At 36.9% G+C, this 23,709-nt stretch overlaps 1 protein-coding gene across 3 annotated transcripts in view; it reads right to left on the bottom strand.

The window, feature by feature from the left end:
• The window catches only part of LOC126817160 (ELAV-like protein 1), a 197,990-nt gene that overhangs the window by 117,653 nt on the left and 56,628 nt on the right, over positions 1-23,709 (bottom strand). For all 3 annotated transcript variants that reach the window (XM_050544009.2, XM_050544006.2, XM_050544007.2), the window contains exon 3: positions 14,192-14,295. In XM_050544009.2, coding sequence (XP_050399966.1) covers positions 14,192-14,295 — 104 coding nt within the window. The remainder of the gene's footprint in view (positions 1-14,191; positions 14,296-23,709) is intronic.

The following is a 23,709-nucleotide window of genomic DNA, read 5'->3' as shown; positions in this document are numbered from 1 at the left end:
GGGCGTACTCGATTGAACGTTCCGGAATTGAATTCTCTCAATCCCAAAAATAGTGACTAGGTCAAGTCTGTCGTTAATTTATCTTCTTCGCCGTCTTCAATTGATCCCACTCTTGTCTTTGCTATCACGTGTTCGTTGATAATGGGCGTACTCGTTTGTACAATCCCAAAAATAGTGACAATCGGGCTACAACGCATGCGTCGACTGGATATATAGATAGTCTGAAAGCCTATTGAGATTACTAAAATTATTATTATTTATTATTATTTTTTTTTTTTTCGCCGGAGCCTATTTCTCAGTGCCTGTAACAGATACTGATATGGGACCTAATTTTCTATCTGGAAACCATGTGGTGGCTACTTGATAAACTATTTTTGAAACTTCTGCGCAGACCCGAAGTGGCCGAATTTCATGCGGTGCGTAAAAATTAAAAACGGCCGTAGCTTCGTCAATTCTGTACCTATTTTCATACAAATGACATTTTCAGAAACCCTGAGTCTTTTCTCGGACGATAGCAGTTGAAAATTTCGAAACTTCGTCGCTGACCTACATTTTTGGATACCTGAAGACCATCCGATTCCAGAAATATCAGTTTCATTCCGAGTTATCGCCCTTTATTTCTCGATTTTCTACCCATTTCCCAACCCTTATATTTTTTGGAAAGGATAAATTGATATTTCTGAAAGTCCTGGAACATAAAGCTATATAGTCAGACCGCTTGATAAAGCAATTTCAACAACTGTCCGGAAACCGGAAGTAGTCGTAATAATGTTCGATATTTCGAAAACCAGCGGCTGCAAGGCAGGATACGCCCACATTTTCAAGAGATGGATAGAGAACAAGCTAAAAAGAAAGTGATTTTTCCTAAAATCAAGGGCCATAATTAAGGAAATTACAATTCGATGTGCGCAAATATTGAAAGGAACAGAGATCTTTGGGTTATAAACTTACATTTCAAGTTTCAACAAAATCGGATAAAAATTGTGACCTCTATAGGGTCCACAACCTTGATATACCATATTTTTACGCTATTTGAGAACGAAGGGCGGCCATTTTGTCTTTCAGTTTTGGGCCCATTTTCATGAAATTCAAAATTCAGTCATCCTTAGGGTGTAACGGTGATATAATAGTACGTTTTTTTAAATCGGATAAAAATTATGACCTCTATAGGGTCCACAAGCTAAAAACGCGATTTTTCGTACAATCAGGGGCCATAATTCAGGAAGTTACGTTCCGATATGCACAAATATCGAAAGGAACCGAGATCTTTGGGTTACAAGCATACATTTCAAGTTTAAACCAAATCAGTTAAAAATTGTGACCACTACTGTGTTCACAAGCTAAAAACGTGATTTTTCGTACAATCAGGGGCCATAATCCATGAAGTTACGGTCTGATACATGCCAATATCGAAAGGAACCGAGATCTTAGGGTGATAAACCTATATTTCAAGTTTCATTGAAATTGGATAAAAATTGTGACCTGTAGACTGTTCACAAACAATTGTGGACGGACGGACGGACCGACAGAGAGACAGACGGACGGACGGCAATATACGTCCACATTTCAATGTGGGCGTATAAAAATGAAATGTAATAGGGATTAATGTCCTACTCCAATTGGGCTAGTGAAGACAGACAAACGCCATACAGTGTGTAGCGGCACTAAAGACTACTCTTACATCAAATTTCAACTGCTAAGGGTTCTTTTACATGAACAACAATATGTACATAGGACCATGGATGTCTGTCCCAACAAAATGACTGCATATTTTCCCCTGCCAGGCCCACTGTCCCGACCCGCTGACTAGGGGGAACTCCCCTGAGATGTTCTGATGAAGTATTTGCCAACACGGGGATCGAACATGGCACACCCAGATTAGCAAGCGGCGAGCCAGCATCTTATTCCCTGAGCCACCACGGTCTGGGCCCACTATGCATTGTAATACTAGTAAAAGTAAATTTAAGTTAAAAAACACCCACAAATTCAACATTTATTTTTCAGTGCAATCAAAGAGTGAATCCTAAATATTAAGTAGCGTAAATATTATACAGTGCACTCTGTCACATCCGTCATCGTACGGGATCGTTACAATGTCGGATTACGCAGAGTGTCGGAATACCCAGTTTTCGGAAAACCGGAAATATTGTAACTTCGAAAACTGGAAGTATTATTATAATGTAGCTTCGAACATAGAACTTCGAATCACCAGAATGTTATTCCCTTTAAAAATGATTTCTGTACATTCAAAATTGTATTACATTAATTTTTATTTCATTTAACATGCGTAGGCATTTTGAATAGGTCAAGTCTGTCATTAATTTATCTTCTTCGCCGTCTTCAGTTGATCGAACTCTTGTCTTTGCTATCACGTGTTCATTGATAATGGGCGTACTCGATTGAACGTTCCGGAATTGAATTCTCTCAATCCCAAAAATAGTGACTAGGTCAAGTCTGTCGTTAATTTATCTTCTTCGCCGTCTTCAATTGATCCCACTCTTGTCTTTGCTATCACGTGTTCGTTGATAATGGGCGTACTCGTTTGTACATTCCGGAATTGAATTCTAAAAATAGTGACAATTGGGTGAAAATTACATCACAATTCTACTCACTAATCCTCCGTCGTCGGGACTGACAGAACTGTGATAGGACTGAATTCCGCGTAACTCGATTGCAATTCTGTCAATTCGGGACGTTCCTGACTCTGAATCAAGCATCCCCAGGTCGTCGTCGTCACACGGTTCGAAGAGATCCGTAGGGTGACCAAACTAATAGGTTATTCAGGTTCAATCGGCATGCGCAACGAATGTTTCCAACAGGTGCTAGGAATATTTTAACGACTGTGAATTCGGTGTAAAAATTCGTAGATATTCTTGAGTATTGTCACAACTCTCGTATGAAAGAGATTAAAATTATCAAAGTAATCAACAAAGACCCACGGTAGCGAGTTTTAATCTCACAGATAATTGATTGGTGATTGCTTGTTAAAACTTTTGTGGCTTCACACCCATCCAGTTTTAATCTCACTGATAATTGATCGGTAAGTGTTTGCTTCACACCCACCGATTATACGGTGTCGATTCAATGGAAATCGTATGACGGGACGGCTGATTGATGTCGTAATCCGGAACGTACAGAGATTTTTTGGCTGAAGTAATAAGGAAATAAATCGGGACATGAAAATGGTGTCGGATGTGACAGAGTGCCGGAGTGATCAGAGGTCGAATGTGACAGAGTGCACTGTAGTTTCACTAGTTTCTGTAGGCCGAACAGTAACTAATTTAACTACTAAATATATGAGAAATAAAAGTTGTATTTCTGAAGCAATGCCTATTCTGAATATTTGTTTTTTAAAAAAATCAATAAATAAAGACCTCTATTCAGTGTTTAAAATTTACGTCAGTCCGTCGCAGGGCCTAAAATATCGTGCCTTGGAGCACGAACGTGCCTCGAAATGAAAAATCCGTGCTTCGAAAAAACAAAAACCGTGCTCTGAAAAATCGTGTAGTGCTCTAAAAAAAAAGTGTTGTCAGCGATGCCTCCTGACCCCTAATTGAGTGTTTCTTTTTGTGTTCTTGTGGTGTGGTCAGTTGCACAGATCAGATATTATCGTAGCGAAAGTGGTGTGTTTTTTTCCTAGTGCTGAGTTTTCATGCGAAAAAAGCTGCTCGCGACAAAATAAATTCCTATGTAAACTGCTCCGGAGACTCTAAATCCGTGCTCTCAGAATTTAACCTTATTTTAGGCCCTGGTCCGTCGGCCTAGCGCCGATAAATAACTTGGCGGGCCGATATCTTTTTAATTTGAAGATGATGGGTCCGCCCTGTGAGCCGACTGTTTTTATCGGGAAAAATATGTGTCATGGATATTTTGATCATGGTTCTATCAAATTCTCCTTTGAAAATATTTATATTGTCCCTATTTATATCCGTAATATTTTTCATCCAGATATTTAACTGTATTTCATTATCGGAAATGAAAATAAAATTGTCCACCGAAATGAATCGTTGTAGGAGTGAGGTTGTGCTTGCAAATATCAGCACGCTCCCAGAGTTCGGCAGAATATTATTTAACCATTTTGATCAAGTGTGGAATAGATGAGTGTGTGTTCCAATAGTATGCCTTACTCTCTTATTAGTCTTTATCCGATATTGAATACACATGCATAATCCGGCATATTATATTCCTTCAATTGTGAAATCCAAACGTGTGCTACTAAACTAGGTCAGTCCATCTATTGTACTGTCATGAATCCAAGAATAAAAATTCACATGATATAAATTCTGTCTTGTAAAAATGAAATTGAAAAAGCAGAGCTGAAAATTCCCTGAAAGCCTAACTACTGGTAACAATACAATTCCAGTGAGGTAAAAACGAGTGGCCTTTCCCGCCATTCTTTCTAAATCTCGTGATTTACTAGCAGACTTGATTATCAAGTCCATTTCTTTAATTACGATTTCACTACCGTAATGGAGGCCCAAGTCTTCTAAAACAGGCACATACAATATGTCATATATAGAAAGAATAACAAAGAGTTTATGGTTTCATAAATATGGACTATCCCAACGTGTGACATCAGGTCAGTTTAATAATGATAAAAATGATGTGTCGTCTGTCAAACAGCAGTGATAGTTTACTTTCATTTTGAAAGAGGTCACGGTCTTTCATTTCACAGTTCCACACGTCATGATGAATGAAACAAATAAAATGATTGTTGCCACAGGACAGTAACTTTAACATGTTTATTGAAATGTAAGACATTAATCTATGTCTGGAAGGACCTGAACGCCAGTTTTTTTTCATTTCATTTAAATGAACAATATTTTCTGTTAATTCTCGGAGAGTGTAAAGGGCCATTTTAATCCGTAATCTTCAGATTTCTATGTGAATGGAATTTCGAGATATTATATTGTCAGTACTAGTAGACCTATATATAATCATTAAGATAATTACAACTACAAGTAAATATTTATTTATTACAGAAAAGATATATAACAAGTCTGGGGTTAAATAGGGGTGGAATGATTTTTATCTTTCTATACACGAAGTATTAACATTAAATCCTTCAAAAGTTAAAATTGTAATGTGTACAGTCAATCAATATTGAATACATATTTTAACTTTTAAACCTGTCCCAAATGGCTAGAACTTAGAAATAAAGGCATCTGGGGTAGGGTAGTGTACGTGTGTTTTGTTAATATTTATTGGGCCCACAACTTAATGTTAGGACCTACAACTTTCATGAATGGAGTCTACCAGCGGGTCCTATTTGCCTACAACTTTTCTTGACGAATTTTATACACTGCCTCCCTTCCATAGTTTTGGAGAAAATAGGATAGCCTTCTCAACTGATTCTAATTTTTATTAAGTTGCCTATTCCAGCAATAAAATCAAAATTAACTGTGTAGGCCTATTATACTATTCAAAAAAAAGTAGGGGATATTTGATTTTTAAGTGTTATTAAAGTCACCTAATGAAACTGACGAAGAAACAAATGACAAAATGAAATGAAGTTCACATTCATCGATTTATTCCAAATGATCGTTAGACTAAGTAAGGCACAGACTGACCATTATAAGGGTAAAATGATACCCGGGGTCAAACAGCAAAGTTACCACAGCATCACAACCAAGTCAGTAACGGGTAAATCCTCCTCTGTTTGTAAAACAAGCATTGATCCGACGTGGCATACTCCTAATGAGACGTCTAAGGTCATTTTGGTCCAGATTGTCCCATTCCTGTTGCAACGCAGCAGCAAGTTCTTGGACATTGGCAGGACGTTGTTGACGTTGTCCCAGACATGCTAGATGGGGGAGAGGTCGGGACTCAGTGCTGGCCAAGGTAATGTGGTGATGTTCTGTTGTTGGAGGTAACCTGTAACGATCCTGGCCCTGTGACATCTTGCGTTGTCATCCTGGAAGATGAAACGGCGGCCATGACGTCGTGCGAACGGCACAACATGGACTGCCAAGATGTTGTCCTGGTAGTACTGGCCTGTAACACGCCCTGCAACAACATGTAAAGCCGTTCTTCCAGCAACAGTGATGCCTCCCCACACCATAACAGAACCACCCCCAAATCGATCATGTCTGATGACGTTAACGTCTTGGAAGCGCTCGTTTCGAAGACGCCACACCCTCCTACGTCTGTCCAAAAAATCAACAGCGTCGATTATCCCAGTGTTGACGATCCCTACACCAACGACGTCTTGCCTGAATGTGATGATCTCTCAAACAAGGGATCACGCGAGGACGTCGGCCGCGAGGGTGACCCCTATGCAGTCGATTCCGAATCGTCTGGCCACTCACTCTCACACCAGTGTCTGTTTGAAGACGAGCGCTGATCTGATTTGCTGTGATGACACGATTTCTCAAGGCCAAGGTACGGATAAATCGATCCTGGGCTTGAGTTGTCGCCCTTGGTCGACCTGAGCGTGGTCTGTCCTGTACAGATTGTGTATCACGGTATCTGGACCATAGCCTGCTTATGACAGACTGAGAAACATTCATCGTCCGCGCCACAACCGCCTGTGTTGTGCCGATCTGTAGCATGCCAAGGGCACGTAACCTTTCATTTTGGGTAAGCCGACGCATATCAAAATTTGTTTTCTGGTCACTAAAACAATTAAACTGATGTTTCCACCCTGGAATTCAATGCCACAATGACTAACATTCAAAGTCAGAGTCGTGCAAATCTTGGGTTGGACCCCCATGATGATCCCAAGCATCACCTGCATTCCATGCGGTAGCTATTGGTGCGTTTGGGCGTCACATGTAACTGGAAATGTTTCTTCTGTTAGGTTCTATAGTGACTTTTTTCGTAGTCATTTGCATATTTTAGTATTATGCCCCCAAAATCAAATATCCCCTACTTTTTTTGAATAGTATATTAGTACCGTCATTATCAACATTACACAATGAATGTAAGTTACATAAACAATAGGTCCATGATCAGCATTGTTTCCTTCTTGCAGCCTTTAGGACGATTTAATCCGTACAGTCATAACATGCCCTGGCTTCTTCCAGTGATTTTTCACAAAAAATAACATCTACAACTCCTAGATTTGACGTCGTCTTCAGTTACAGCTTCGGTAAATGGTCAGTTCAAGGAGGCCCCCATATTGGCACTATTTTGTTGCTTCGGTCGGGTCTATTTCAGATATGAGATAAAATATGCTAAGGGAGTATTTCACAGAGGTCACCATCATTAGTTTTTTCTTTTTTCTTTTTTGATAAGAACTCATTATTTTTTCTTTTGGTGTTTAGCTTGATTCACATAGAAATAACATACACAATTTCGTTGTGATTTATCTACTACTTTTTTGGCAATTTTGAAATTTATTTTATAAAGTACACTAATCCAACGCATAAATTTGTAACAACACTGACCCTACATTAGAAATGACCAAGTACATGCTTTATTGCCATATCTAAAGACTGTCTTTTACCCACAATTAGAAAGAACACTAATGACTATATACGATGTACACAAATACATACATAGTGGAACAAATTTATTTTTAAATTACCGCTTGCGTACGTTAGACTGTCAGTCAAACCAAACGCTGTGAAAGAGTCCGGCAAAATTAAATAAATAACGGATGAATCAACTACAAGTTACAACAAAATGAAAATATAAATATATTCGCGTGACGCACAATTTATTTAGTCAACTTCATGATATTTTTTGCAAAAGAATTACGTTTTAATATTATTCACAACAAAGTCGGTCACAAATCAAACATACGGAATTGGTTATTTATCTCAAGGCCCGATAGAAATTATCGGTTGACACCCATGTGCTGTAACGTTATGCCACACAGAAAATGAGTACGTCATCGCTTTCTGTACACGCACATAGTAATGACAGATCAAACTCGATTTTAATAGTGTCGGTCAGAAATTCAAACGTACGCAAGATGTAATGCACGGTTTCATAAACACGGAAATATTTGCAGAATGTGCAAGACAGAAGATTTGGGAATTGATTGTTGTGGTTTTAATTAAAGAAGTACATAATTTCCATTCAAATTACGGTAAAATACACGAAGATTAGCGAAAGGAAGTTTACTAAAACTTTTCGCTGACCGATTCTAGAAATCCGTACGGAGAATCTGACCGATTTCTCAAATCTGTACGCAGTGTTTGACCAAGGTTTCTTGGGGACGTTAGCTGTTTTGCATTGCGTGTGTTCCCTGTAGAATTTGAATGGAATTGATAAGTTTAATTTCGTTTATCAATGAAGTTATTGCTAAAATGTTTGTCTACTTTTGTTTTAGAATGGCCATGTAATGTACGTAGAACACAAAAAAAATCCATATTTCGTACGTTTCGTTTTGACCCTCATGTTAAGATACTTCCCTACATTATAATTTTTTTTTTTTTAACATTTTCTACAAAGAATAAATAAATACATAATTTGTTCTCATATGTTCCAATAAATAAATAATTTTTCCCCCCATCACCCTGCATGAGACCAAGTTAGCGCTCCCGTGAGACAAAGTACCGTAAGATTGACAAAAATCAATAACAATAATATGACATGAACTTTATGTCAACTAGAATAAACTGCTTATCGGCGAGCTAACGGATCAGTGAACAAGGCAATACGATCTATGTTCTACTGGGGCGCTCAGACTGTATTGTGGGGCGAGATTGTGAATGGCGCCCTAGATTTGGAACCGCCCCCTGCACCCTATTCACATCTTCAAGATCCGCTACTGCCCAGGCCCTGTAGATGGTCAATTATGGACTAATACAGTGAGGAATGACTGTGGATCTGCACAGTGACATTTCATATTCTCATGTGGGCAGCCGTTGATGTACAACCAAGTCAGGATTTCGTGAAATAGCAAAACTAACATTACAATATAACACTATTTTTGTTCATCCATATCCTATCCAGATACTTACAAAATAAATAGAAATGTTCATTATGTTAATATGCTTAAAGGTCCGAGTCATTTCTCAGAAATTATAAGATTAATTACTATGTGTTCTTGAAGTTAATTTTTTTTTTAATTTTTGTTAGTCATATAATACCCATACTCAACCCACATAAAGTTCTGTGTCTGTCAAACCCAACATACGCAAGTGTGAAATCAAAATACCATATTTTTCGGAGAGAGAGAGAGAAATGGGGTTTAACGTCCACTCGACACAAACTAGGTCATTCTGGGACTAACATATGGTTTAAATTTTTTTACATCATTCACTTGTGCGTAGGGGTCTTTAGCAGTGGGAGGAAACCGGAGGACCCGGAGAAAACCCACAAGGTTAGACAGGCGACCCTACTCCTTGCCACGTACAACCGGGGATTCGAAACCACGCCAGTCGACTCAATGACAGACTTTATGATACAGCGCGCACAAGCTAACCATTCAGCCATCCAACCCCCCCCGTATTTTTTGGTGTATTAGGCGCACTTTTTTTACAAGATATTTTTATTTACAGAAGGGGTGCGCCTAATACATAGTATTGAGCAAATCTAGACTTTTCCTGTGTCAACATTGAAGTCTGGAGTTTATGATGTCGACATTTTTCGTGCAATAAAGATGGCGGCCATTTCACCTACCGCTACCGGTATTCCGTTAGTCATAAACGACATTGCTAACAATATGGGCCGATAGCGGTTTAGTGTTAGCAGTATTTAGAATATCTACATAATTATCGTTAATATTTCTATTATTCCTACGTATTTGATGACATATATTGAACTGCTATTCCGATTAATGTGTAGAGGTACTGTTAGCCATTATCGGCAATCCAAACAGTGTCTCGTCAATGGTGTTGTCAGTCAAGTTGACGAAAAGGCGGGACTTACGACAGACAAGCCTTTTCATTGGCTTTTAGAAAGGTAATATCTATTGAGCACACGCTCATTATACCATAGGCTATGGGTATTGTTTATTACAATGACAATATCTGCAAAATTCTGCAAAATTCTCGTTAATATTTCTATTATTCCTGCGTATTTGATGACATATATTTCTGGTAATCCGTTTATTGTGTACCGGTACTGTTAGCCATTGTCGGCAATCCAAACAGCGTCTCGCCAATGGTGATATCAGTCAAGTTGACGAAAAGGCGGGGCTTACGACAGACAAGAGTTTTCATTGGCTTTTAGAAGGGTAATATCCATTGAGCACACGCTCATTATACCATAGGCTATGGGTATTGTTTACTACAATGACAGCGTTAATGGGCGGTATTACATTTAAACTGGCAGAATATATCGAAGAACAGAACAAATTTAAGCCATCGAGGATAACGTGCAGCGCTCCACCTATTCACTTCTTTACTAGGTTTCATGTCGGTAAGTTTCCCCTTCATCGCCCTACAACGTCTCACGTTCGACTCCCCCAAACTAAATTCACGACCCGCGGCCTTATTAACGTGTGCTTCAGCTTAAAGATACATTATGGGAGATTTTTATAGAGAATTGGCCATTCTTGCTATAACAGTTCAAAAGTAGATGATGAAAGAAGAATATATTGAAAATTTCAGTCCAATTACTTTATTCTGAACATAGTTATCATCGTTGTAATATTTGACTAGAAATGGTAGTGAAATGTGCCTTCACCTTGGTCGATCGTTTGATTGACAGGTGTTAACTCCACCTACATATCTCGATTATCAAGTAAAGTTTTCAATGGCATGCGGAAACGCTCTACAGCGGCCTCGCTAAGTACACTCTATCATTTAGCCTCGATCTAACTGACGTATTCTCATCAGGATGCGCCATATTTGAATTAATTAATAAGTGAAATCCTATTTAAATCCGAGCTGTAGCCGAGCCATCCATGGGTCTACAGAGTTGATTTTGGGCTTGTTGTTTAAATAAAGATCTAATTTATAATTTCTATAACATCAGAAGCCTAAATTAAGACAATAAATTGGGCAATAAACGTCGCTATACCACAACGAGGAATTACACCATCTGCTAAATAATCGCATTCTACTCTAGCACGCGCTATCGTCTAAAACAATTTTAATTGTATTTACACTATTCCAATCGACATATTCGTCAACATTGCCTAGATTACTTTTTCTTTATTTAAAAACATAAACCCCATTCAAAATATGATCATAAATCCGAGAATATGCCATCAAAATAGAATCTTTTCTTCGACACGCGTCTCGCAAGATTTCTAATACCGGTTCAGCACTAGGCAAACCTCGGCAGATTCCGTTACTCTATATCTAGCCTCGGTTGTATGACGGTAAGTGATATGTACCTAATCAGATTTTCTTCAAACAAGGACAACTTTGCTCTGAAAATTCTAAACACGCTTCGAACGATGCAATTTTGATAACTTCTTTATAAAACCGGCAAGTTCGTAGGTACATATCACTTACCGTCATGCAGCCGAAGCTAGATGTAGAGTAACGGAATCTGCCGAGGTTTTCCGAGTGCTGTATACGCGTGCTAGCAATGTCTTGTATTTTTCGGATATGTGTGTGTGAAATAGCTTTATTTAACGCTTGCTTCCACCGAAGTGATATTGCAGACGAATTATAATGACTGTCTATTGATCTGGGCGTTATATACTCTTACAATATGTGACTTCTATGACTAGTTTATACACATTGTCGGCTCACATCAATGCGATTAAAATGTCCGACAATGCAGAAACCACGAGGTTAACACGAAGATTAAAATTATAATGGATTGATGAATAGTCCGACAAAGGGGAAACAATGGCTTTTGCTTAAGATTAGATTGATGAATTGTCCGACAAAGGATTAAGTCAGTCAATCAAGGCAGATTAAGTAGTTAATCAAGGTAGGTTTATAGACCGTATAACACAATAAATACGTTGATCACTTAATTACCTAATAATCCAGCATATTATCGACGATAATCTGGTTGAGTGGTAGTTATACACTCTGAAACTATATTAATTTCGGAATTTTGAATATTATTCACCATGTCTTGATGTCTGATTGGGCATATTCCCGGTAGGACAATTTTGGGCGTTTGGAAAAAAGATTTGGACAAGTCCGGAATATACGGGCAAAATCCCATCACTGGTTAACTATGTAAACTATAGATAATTTCACCTGAAAAATAAAGAAATAACAATCAGAGAGTGTTAAAAGTAGAATTATTTACAATATTACACTGAAAATTTGTCTGTCAAATCTATCGTACCGTACGCAAGATGATGTTTGGGAACAAAAATATAAATTTTTGTAATCTGTGAGCTGAAAGTTATATGACTGTATGTAGATTCTGAAAGATATGTATGTATTCTACATTCTGGTGCTAATTTAAAAGGAAATTTAATATTTTTTTTATTTTGGCCAGCTCTGTTACATTTAATACTGGCTGGGATTACTGAGCAAAATGGCCATTCACTGTATACGTGCGAAAAAAAAGCCACCTACCATTTAATTTTCGTACGTTAGTTACGTACGTACTCACCTTATGACTATTACTGACCAATTATAGGAATACTGACGGGTTTAAGCGACTACTGACAACAGGTATATTTCTCACAAGTTTTCACGAATAGTAATCACAATTAAGCTTTTCTACTTGCTTGATGAATATTCTAACGCAGAAGCCCGTTATTAACAGCTCTGACACCGGTTCTACACACTATGCATCTAGCAGTGTTAACTATATACATGTATTAAAATATTACCATTAACACACATTATTCCATTCAATTTCATTCTTATTAGACTACTAGTTAAGATGACGGTGCTCTAAGATGCCATATCAATGTTAAGGTAACCCATAATTCAACCATAGAAAGGTAATTATAGGGTCTTTGACAGACAATGTCATCATTCCTATGATGTCATAATTTCCTACATATTATGTCATAACTGACTTCCAGTCATTTTGTATTTAGTTCTTCATCCCTGAAGAAGTTAGTATTTTTACTAATGAAATGTTGGATAAAACAATGGTTTTTCGATATTGTATTCTATTTATTATTGTAGGTGTGTCAAACAGAAATTGCTGAAATTCAATAGGCTTCTTCATTTCACTAATATTTAAATGATGCAAATAGATTTTATATTTCATACAGATCGGATGATAGGTTTTGTTGCTTTCACAAGGTGCAACAAAGTGAAACCAGCGATTGCCAGGCAAGATACGCCCACATTTTGCACCAGATGGATAGAGAACAGGGGCCATAATCCAACAAGTTTTGGTCTGTTATGCGTGAATATCGATAGGGACTGAGATCTTTGGGATATAAAGATGTATTTTAAGTTTCATAAAAAAAATTGTGACCTCTAGAGGGTCCACAACCTACGTATTACATACTTGTAAACAATTTGCGTACAAGGAGCGTCCGTTTTGGTCCGAATTTCACGACATTTGAACTCAACCGTCATTAGGGTGTAACGGTGACATATTCAAATGTTTTTTTAAATCGGATAATAATAATTGTGACCTGTAGAGGGACCACAAGCTAAACATAATTCAGAAAGTTACGATCCGATATGCGCGAATATCGAAAGGAACCAAGATCTTGTGGTTATAAACATGCATTTCAAGTTACATTAAAATCAGATGAAAATTGTGACCTCTAGAGTGTCCACAAGCTAAAAACGTGATTTTTCATACAATCAGGGACCATAATCCATCAAGTTATGGTCTCATACATGCCAATAACAAAAGGAACCAAGATCTTTGGGAGATAGACCTATATTTCAAGTTTGGTCAAAATCGGATAAAAACTGAACTGTATACTGTCCACAAACAAATTGTGGACAGGGGTGACGGCATAATACGGCCACATAAAAAGGGCCATAACTCTAGAAGAGAATTAACAGTAATTACTGATATTAAATAGGCTTGTTTATCTCACTAATGTAAACATATATAAATTTCAAAATAATCAGATGATAAATGTAGTCTGTAGTATTCATGTGGACAGCCAGGGACAGCTGACGGGGGCGACGGCAATATACGATCACATTTCCATGTGAGCATATAAAAATTTTGACCTGTAGAGGGTCCACAAACAATATGTGAACAGACACACAGATGGACAGAGGCGATGACATATGTCCACATGAAAATGTGGGGATATTAAAATAATTCATGAACACAAGATATTGAAACCTTAATTACGACCTAAACAATTTAAATTTAAATCTATAACTACAATTAATATATTGCCAATAGTGTTGGTCACTGATAAAAGCTGTACACAAATACAACTCACCTTAATAGTTTTATTCTGCAGCCTTAATCCATTTAAAGTATTAATTGCCTTTTCTGCATCATCAATTCTTTTATAGTTAACAAAACCATAACCTAGACTTTGACCTGAAATATACACACACTAGATCAATATCATTGATATTAATTACGTTTTCATGTAAATAAACAAAGTAATTTTAATAATACCAGATAGGCTTTTCCTAATCACTTCTACCTTTGTAGATTACTGTCTTTATTAGCCTGGTTGGTACAGAGAATTAGAATATTAAACACCATTTCATCTTTTTTGTATGTATCTTCATCAGACAGCACAGGTTTACCTACTACCTAACAAAATCTAACAAACACAGCTTGGTTATACCAAAATGAATTGCCAAGCGACTTTACAAATACAAAGCATAGGTTGCCAGATAAAAAAAAACTTATGCCCACAGCAAGTCATCAGAGCAGTTCACAAAGTCAAAAGGTTGTATATTTATTCTTTTGTACGAAATTTTTCAATGGCATGTAGTCATTGATCTGGATACACTGGTCACAATTCTATGGAATGCAATTACTGCTTATTACAGAGCGACATTTGACTAGGTTTCTCTAGTCTTTATCAAGCAATGATAAAACGTAAGATAGGCACGTGAAGCATGGAAATATGAATACAAAGCAGCCAAGTCTCAAAAGCAGCTGATCTGAAAGGAAAACTTAGATGTTGACTAAAATTGATAAGGGAAGTATCTCAAGAAATCTGATCTCTTTCATGCTCAGAAATCGGTTTAATAATGCCACGAAACGAAACATACGACCACAGCAATTAGATCAATTAGATATTAACTGATATTGAAAATCATTAACAATCTTTGTCTCATAACCTTAAATGCTGTGTGTAAATTTTAAGTCAATTAGTTGACAACTTTGGTTTCTATGGAGTGTCCACAAGATTTTTCAAAGTGATCAAGGGCCACAACTCTTTTGGTCATTATCAGATAATGATATTAATTTTAGCCTCTAGACAGTCCAAAAGCAATTGTGGTCATCGGACCGAAGAAGAGAGCAAGAGAGATGGGGTTTTAACGTCCACCCGACACAAACTAGGTCATTTCGGGACTAACACATGGTACAATTTTATTTTCATAATTCACTTGCACGTTTGGGTCTTAAGCAATAGGAGGAAACCGTAGGACCCGGAGAAAACCCACGAGGTTGGACAGGCGACCCTACTCCTTGTCACGTAAAACCGGAGAATCAAACATACACCAGTTGACTCAATGACAGATGTTATGATACAGCGCGCACAAGCTAACCATTCAGCCATCCAAACCCCCACAGACCGACGAACAGGGGTGACAACAACATACAACCACATTTCAATGTGGGTGTATAACCAGCAGTTGCTATGCAAGATACGCCGACATTTTGCAAGAGATCAGATGAGCAATGAACAACTAAAAAAAATGAGATTATTTGTACAATCAGGGGCCATAAACCAGGAAGTTACGGTATGATATGTGTCAATATTGTAAGGAATCGCGATCTTTGGTATAGAAACCTATACCTTAGGTTTCATCAAAATCGGATTAAAATTGTGGACGGAGGACCGGACGTCCAGGGGCGACAACAATATATAACCCGGGGGCCCAGTGAGATTTAATCAAAATATCGAGTCCAAAAGGTTTGAGGTCTTCAGAACATATTTTACCCCTAGATCATTTTGGAAAGGCAAGTCTCAAGTTTTGTCTCCCGTGCATATACCTAGGAGCGCTCCCAGGCCTTCACGTGAATAAATTTCCTGGCGAGTCAAAAAAAACCTCTCCTGAAATTGGAAAAAGGGTAAATAGCTCACCGGAGAAACAGGGTATGAAATAAGCCTCTTATATGGTAACCTCAAAATAGGTTACGCTAATCTGCATCAAATTTGAACTGGTAACCTATAGGTTACGATGCCATATTTGTTTAGAGCCGCCCTCGAATTAGCCTAGGGGGATTTGGGGCCAATTAAAAGATTAGCCAGCTACCCCTAAGCTTATTAAATCAGCAGGGCCCATATCCCTAAGCGAATTAGTGGATTATTGTTAATCCTAAAACTCTCAACAAAATTGCAAATAACTAAATAAAAAATTTTTTTATACAAAAATGTACAGATTGTCGTGTTCTTTCCAATGATATAAAATTCAATTGTACAAACTAACAATTACCGGTATATTACTATAAATAATATTGAAAAGTCAGTTCCACTAAAATTATGACTTTTCTCTGTCATAATAAACGTGAACATGTATCTCCTAAGATTTTATTTAAAAAAAAAGAACAGTGTTCAAAGTAAATATAAATATATAACTTTTAGAAAGAAATATCGCCCCAAATGACCGTCACTTCATCGCTATGTGACATTTCTGCCTTTGTTGGATATATGGTGGGAATTGTCGTCTTCTTTGCTTCATAGCATCGAAAATAAAAATATATAGTTGCAATGTAATATTCCTCTATGTAGCTTGTATTAAATCCTAAAAGTTTTGATTCAATTTAGCTTTCCAAACTCTAGAATTATTATCCGTAAGTTTTGTGGTATCGTCTGTCTGGAAACGTATCCAAGATATGGCGGCCGACACGCTTGATCTCGGCTGCTTCGCATCATTCATAACGTCCCCCAAAAATAACAAATAGTTGATTTCTTCGACATTATCATGTTCTACGATATGCCTGGCAGTAAATCATAAAAAATCTTATTCCATTTCACTTTCCATGTCATAAAATTATTAGCCGTGAGTGACAACGTGAAAATATTGGAATAATGCCAAAGTCATTGACATGGTGTGAATTTTAACCTCTGACCTATTACGTAAATACCGGAAGATCCATTGTTGAAAAGTATGTTTTTTATTTGATAATTTGCGAATATAACATTCCTTTTCATTGGGTGTTTTATTTTTATTACTCAATCACCATTAATCTAAGAAATAAAAACAATAGAAATCAGTTGATTGATCTGGCGCTTTCGTTCGCTAAAGAGGCAAATGAGTATGTCGTTGCCAGGTATGATGGGTCCGCGAGTTGATTTGCTACCGCCAAAATGACAGGTGCGAACTTAACGATCTTTCAGACATTTATTTATAATTGTAAAATGTTTTAATGTAGTAGTGGAGGGAATATTTTAACTGAAACCTTTAGTTTATAAATTATAGCTCGGTGGTCGAGAACGGAAGTCCGTTCGCGTGTTTCCAGGTCATGGTAACCGATGCGTAACCTGAACGACCGTTCGCGTGTTATTTCGTACCCTGGAGAAAGCTCTCCTGAATCTCTTGAGGAGAGCTTTGTTAGCATTTGTGATCAAGACCAGAGATTTTAATCCATTTTGAAAGCAACCGGCCAGAATTGGGTCAAATGAGATCCCGGTAAGAAATAGGTAATTCGAAGCTCCTGTTAACTTTAATATAACCAGACGACAACAAGTTCAAGTCAGTATTATGCCTGAATAGATTACTGTCTTTGTTTGCTTGATTGATTAATTAACGGATATCATCAGTCGATCGAAATTAGGATTTTTCTACTACGGCCAGTATCGGAAAATGCTATAGCCAAAATAAGCTGATACGACTCCATGGCATTTCTTTATATTTAAAACACAAATTATTGTTTTTGTCTATCATGTAACTTACAAAGTTTTTATTCACGTAACAACCATAATTGAAATTCCTTTAAATAAAATACCAGTGGCTGCCAGGCAGGATACGCCCACATTTTGCAAGAGATGGATAGAGAACAGGCTAAACAAAGAGCGATGTTTTCGTACAATCAGGGGCCATAATTCAGGAAGTTACGGTCCAATATATGCGAATATCGAGAGGATCCGAGATCTTTGGGTTATAAACTTAAATTTCAAGATTCATCAAAATCAGAAGAAAATTGTAACCTCTAGAGAGTCCACAACCTTAATATATCATATTTTTACGTTATTTGAGTACGAGGGGCAGCCATTTTGTCTGTCAGTTTTGATCCTATTTTTACGAAATTTGAATTCAACCATCCTTAGGGTGTAACGGTGATATATTTAAACGTTTTTTTAAATCTGAATCAGATAAAAATTATGACCACTATAGGGTACACAAGCTAAAAACGCAATTCAGGAAGTTACAGTCCGATATGCACGAATATTGAAAGGAACCAAGATCTTTGGGTTATAAACTAACATTTCAAGTTTCATCAAAATCAGAAGAAAATTGTGACCTCTAGAGGGTCCACAACCTTGATATACCATATTTTTATGCTATTTGAGAACGATGGACGGCAATTTTGCCTGTCAGTTTTGGGCTGATTTTCACGAAATACGAACTCAACCATCCTTAGGGTGTAACAGTGATATACTAAAACGTTTTTTTAAATCAGATAAAAATTATGACCTCTATAGGGTCCACAAGCTAAAAGCGCGATTTTTAGTACAATCAGGGGCCATAATTCAGGAAGTTACAGTCCAATAAAGGAACCGCGATCTTTGGGTTATAAACTTACATTTCAAGTTTCATCAACATAGGATTAAAATTGTGAACTCTATAGGAGAGAGAGAGAGAGAAATTGGGTTTAACGTCCACTCAACACAAACTAGGTCATTACGGAACTAACATATGGTTTAATTTTTTTATTTCAATAAATCGCTTGCACATAGGGGTCTTTAGCAGTGGGAGGAAACCGGAGGACCCGGAGAAAACCCAAGAGGTTGGACAGGCAGCGACCTCTATGGGTCCACAACCTTGATATACCATATTTTTTTCGCTATTTCAGAATGTGAGGCGGCCATTTTTGGGACGATCTTCACGAAATTCGAACGCAGCTATCCTTAGGGTGTAACGGTGATATACTAAAACGTTTTTTTTTTTTTTAAATCGAATAAAAATTATAACCTCTATAGGGTCCACAAGCTAAAAACGCGATTTTTCATACAATCAGGGGCCATAATTCAGGAAGTTACGGTCCGATATGCGCGAATATCGAAGGGAACTGAGATCTTTGGGTTATAAACTTACATTTCAAGTTTCAACAAAATTGGATAACCAGCGGCTGCCAGGCAGGAAACGCCCACATTTTCGAGAGATGGATAGAGAACAAGCTAAAAAGAAAGTGATTTTTCCTACAATCAAGGGCAATAATTCAGGAAATTACAATTCGATATGCCCAAATATCGAAAGGAACCAAGATCTTTGGGTTATAAACTTACATTTCAAGTTTCAACAAAATCGGATAAAAATTGTGAACTCTATAGGGTCCACAACCTTGATATACCATATTTTTTCGCTATTTGAGAACGAGAGGCGGCCATTTTTGGGACGATTTTCACGAAATTGGAACGCAACTGTCCTTAGGGTGTAACGGTGATATACTAAAACATTTTTTTTTTTAAATCAGATAAAAATTATGATCTCTATAGGTAGAGTGGCCCACAGACTCAATTATCTCTACTATATAAACTGACCTGTTTTAACAACATGTTGTCACGCGGATCAAAACTTTGTTTATGAGAAAAGTGCTCTCACGGGCTAGCTCGTGCACTGTAAGCAGCAAACAGTCGCCCAAAATAGACATTCACGTGACAATATTCATTCACTTATTTATCAATGAAGCCATGTAAAAAATTATTCTTTACTCGTTGGACTTTTAAAAATAAGTAGTTAAGAACTAGATTAAAATTTTGGCTAAAACTCAGCGATTTAATTTCTAAGTTAGTTGATTGTAACCAATGACGTATATATTGTAACGGTTCTCGGTTCAGAGTCAACTCATGTAGTTTCGCCCTTTTTCTATCATTTAAATCCACTCTCGTGGCAACATACCGACACTGCAAGACTGTGAAAGTTACTTTTATTTAACCGTAAAACTCTGTTGTTAGTGGGCGCTTTAGTTACTTTAGAAGTTACATTGTTGCTAGCTCTAAATACGAAGAAAAAATTTGAGACTGGAAATTAATTGAACGAAATTATTTTCACTAGTCTCGATTAACCAGATGTGTATGATTAAAATAAAATTACGGTACTGGGGCCTGTTTCACGAAATTTTAACTACGATAAAATCCAAATTTTAGTAATTTGATTGGATAATATTAGACTGATTGTAGTGCTTAGCCAATCAAAATTGAAGTATCTACTAAAATTTGGATTTTATCTATAGTTAAAATTTCGTGAAACAGGACCCTGGTCACAAGACTCGGATTCTAATCATTTTAGGGCGCTGCGAATTTGGCCTCCGGTTTTGTATCAAATTTAATAGGAGGATGTGCCATTATGGCTATGCCATTCGTGTTTAGTATCCTTACGCATTTGCCATTTCTAACATGGTGGTTACAAAACGTTTCAGTTATTATAAATCCAGCAACAACTCATTTTTCTAGAACTGAAATATAACCAAAAAGACACGCATTGACTGTTTCATAATTATCAAAAATATGAAAACGTGACACGCTGCGTAAATTGTGCGTCTTACTTTCGAGAACAATAGCTATAAAACAGAAATTTCCAGATTGTTACATAATACGACACAACCAACCATAAGTGGTAATTCAAACACAAAGGACATATGTAGTAGTTATTAGCACCCTTTCCGAGGTGTATCGGTGAATATCAGGACAGTTTTGGTCGAGGGGCCCAGCCGGGGCAGCCCCCGACCAAAACTGTCCTGATATTCACCGATACACTGAGGAAAGGTGCTAATAAGTTACTTACATCACATTTCTATCGAGTATTGTGAACCAACATGTGAAAAATAGTATTTATCATCGAGTCGTTTCAACCGAAAAGTGACAAATACTTTCTGCTCTTTCATTATTTATCCCTTTTTGAGCCTCACGTTACATTTCATGGTAGAATGATTTCGCTGTGGAGAGACGACCTGAGTAGTATTTACACGTGCGTCTTGCTATGATACTCTGAGCGTAAAACAATCACGTGTTTGTTTAGACCACACCGTCAAAACATCTTATCTATGGCGTAGAGGACTGCGATATTATTAAATGTAGTGTAAAGGAAATGCGAAACGTGGGTCATTCCTGGTGAAAGTATGCATCGGCGGATGGTTCTTCCGTTGAAATTTATTTGTAATAAAGTTTATGACTTTCTAGGCGTTTTTTTCATCCTGCTTATTATCAATGCCTGTGAAGTGTCCAGCAAGAGAACTGCGCCTTCTATCATCACAATTAATTAAAATAATTATTCAATATTCTAATATATATATTTTGCATATTAATATAAATCAAACCAAATTATAAAAAAGATGCCAATTGATATGTATAATAATTGATTTTTGTAATATGTTGTTATGTTAATTTAATGTCATTGTATATGTTTTTGAACTGCCATGTAGTTCCCCCCATTTTGTTTTGTTACTATGATTTTGACTAGTTGTTTCATGTACATTGGTTAGAGCCATCGTCTTCATTTGCGATCTGGATCGGACTAAACGTCCGCTACTGATTGCTTGATAGGTATCTAAAACGGTTTAAAAGTATCCGTGTATCAGAAATGAATAGTACTCTTTCTGTACATTACTGATACACGGATACTTTTAAGCATGTATTGCGATTAAACAGGACAGTTTTATCAAAGGTTACCAGTGGCAACGAGTAGAAGTGGGATGTAATTAAATTTAAATTTCTCTAACATTTCACTAAAAGATCCCTATTGTAGAACTCCCAACTTATTATGTAGTCACTGTCATGCCGGTTGTTTTTAATAACAGAATTTTCCAGTCATATAGCAGATCAAAGATTTTTTCCTCCACGCATTTTCACATATAGACTTCTATTTTTGGATTATCTAGCGCCACAAATAGCCTAATCATATCAAAAAGCATGCAGTTCCACCTTGAAATGGGTTCAATTGATTTACGGTTTATTGTATAATTTATAACACAGTTTAGAGGACAATGTGTAGGAGTCACATTTTTGACTTCTAAGTAGATTCTTATACGGAATTCCGGATGCAATGCTAGACATTTGGACCACTGCTGCCGAACCGATTTGAAAATGCTCCTCTGTTTTTGATGTGTATGATTTTTATATTTGTGATAATTATTTGAAGCAAAATAGGATTATCATAAAGGATATTTAACATCTACAATATGAGAACGGTAAGCACTCTCTACATACTGCGTTTGTAAACCACAAGATTCACCCCTTATTAGAAAGTTTTAACTATAGTCTATTGCATGTAAACGTTAAAAAAATCAGCTCAAAATACAGACAACATCTCTCTCTCTCTAACTAAGGGCTGCGCACGCGTACAAATGTTAAATTCAATCGTTAATTGTTCGTACGTAAAAAAACGAAGAAAGCCGACTGCAGAAATTAAGAATTCGTTTTCCAGAACAAAATTTGAAACTTTGATGTGACCAAGAAACATAACTCTTTTTAATGAAAAAATCTACCGCCGTAACGCTACTTGGGCGATCAACTTTTCCATATAATTAGAAAGTCCCATTCAAATGGCCAAATCACACAAATATTCAACTTAGCAATAGTTTAATTGTTAATGAATGATGATTTTAATGGTAAGTCTTATAATATTTGTTAAAATAAGCCCCAAATAAAGCTTGTTTATTGGATTTTTGTTATTTGCACGAACCACTCTACTATAGGGTCCACAAGATAAAAAAGATAGGTTGCCAGGCAACGAAACATACACAACAACAGCTAAATTGTCCGGGCAGTCAACCAGAGTTGTTGCATATTTTTACTTTTTTCGGTAATGAAACATTTATAATACACCAAAATCTGATTAAGAGCAACAACTCATGAAGTAATTATCAGAAAACCATTAGAATTTGTTTGTTTTTATAAAGTTCTGCCCCATGCTAACGTTTTGTATACAAAACTTTTAATATCATGGATTTAGCTGTTCAAGACAAAAATTCATTGAAAATCAATATACTTGTTCCTCTCAAGATCTTAAACTCTGTGTATCAACCTGAAGTCAATCGGATGATAACTTTAGCCTTTAGAGCGTCACAAAGTGATCAAGGGCCAGAACTTTGGCAGTAATTATCAGAAATCATTGAAAATCAATAGGATTCTTTGTCTCATGACCTTAAACATTGTGTATAAATATAAAGTCAATCGGATATTAACTTTGGCCTTTAGAGCGTCCACCAGATTTTTTGAAGTGATCAATGGAAATAACTCTGGCAGTAATTATCAGAAATCGTTGAAAATCAATAGTATTTTTCGTCTCATGACCTTAAACACTGTGTATAAATTTAAAGTCAATCGGATATTAACTTTGGCTTTTAGAGCGTCCACAAGATTTTTTGAAGTGATCAAGGGAAATAACTCTGGCAGTAATTATCGGAAATCGTTAAAAAACAATAGGATTTTTCGTCTCATGACCTTAAACACTGTGTATAAATTTAAAGTCAATCAGATATTAACTTTGGCCTCTAGAGCGTCCACAAGATTTTTCAAAGTGATCAAGAGCCATAACTCTGGCAGTAGTTATCGGAAATCGCTGAAAATCAATAGTCTTCTTCATCTCATGACCTTAAACACTGTGT

This window comes from Patella vulgata, chromosome 4 (genome assembly GCF_932274485.2).
Source record: "Patella vulgata chromosome 4, xgPatVulg1.2, whole genome shotgun sequence".
In the NCBI taxonomy this organism is placed as follows: Eukaryota; Metazoa; Mollusca; class Gastropoda; family Patellidae; genus Patella; species Patella vulgata.
The sequence above is the reverse complement of the archived record's forward strand: the minus strand, read 5'-3'. Positions and strand labels throughout refer to the sequence as shown.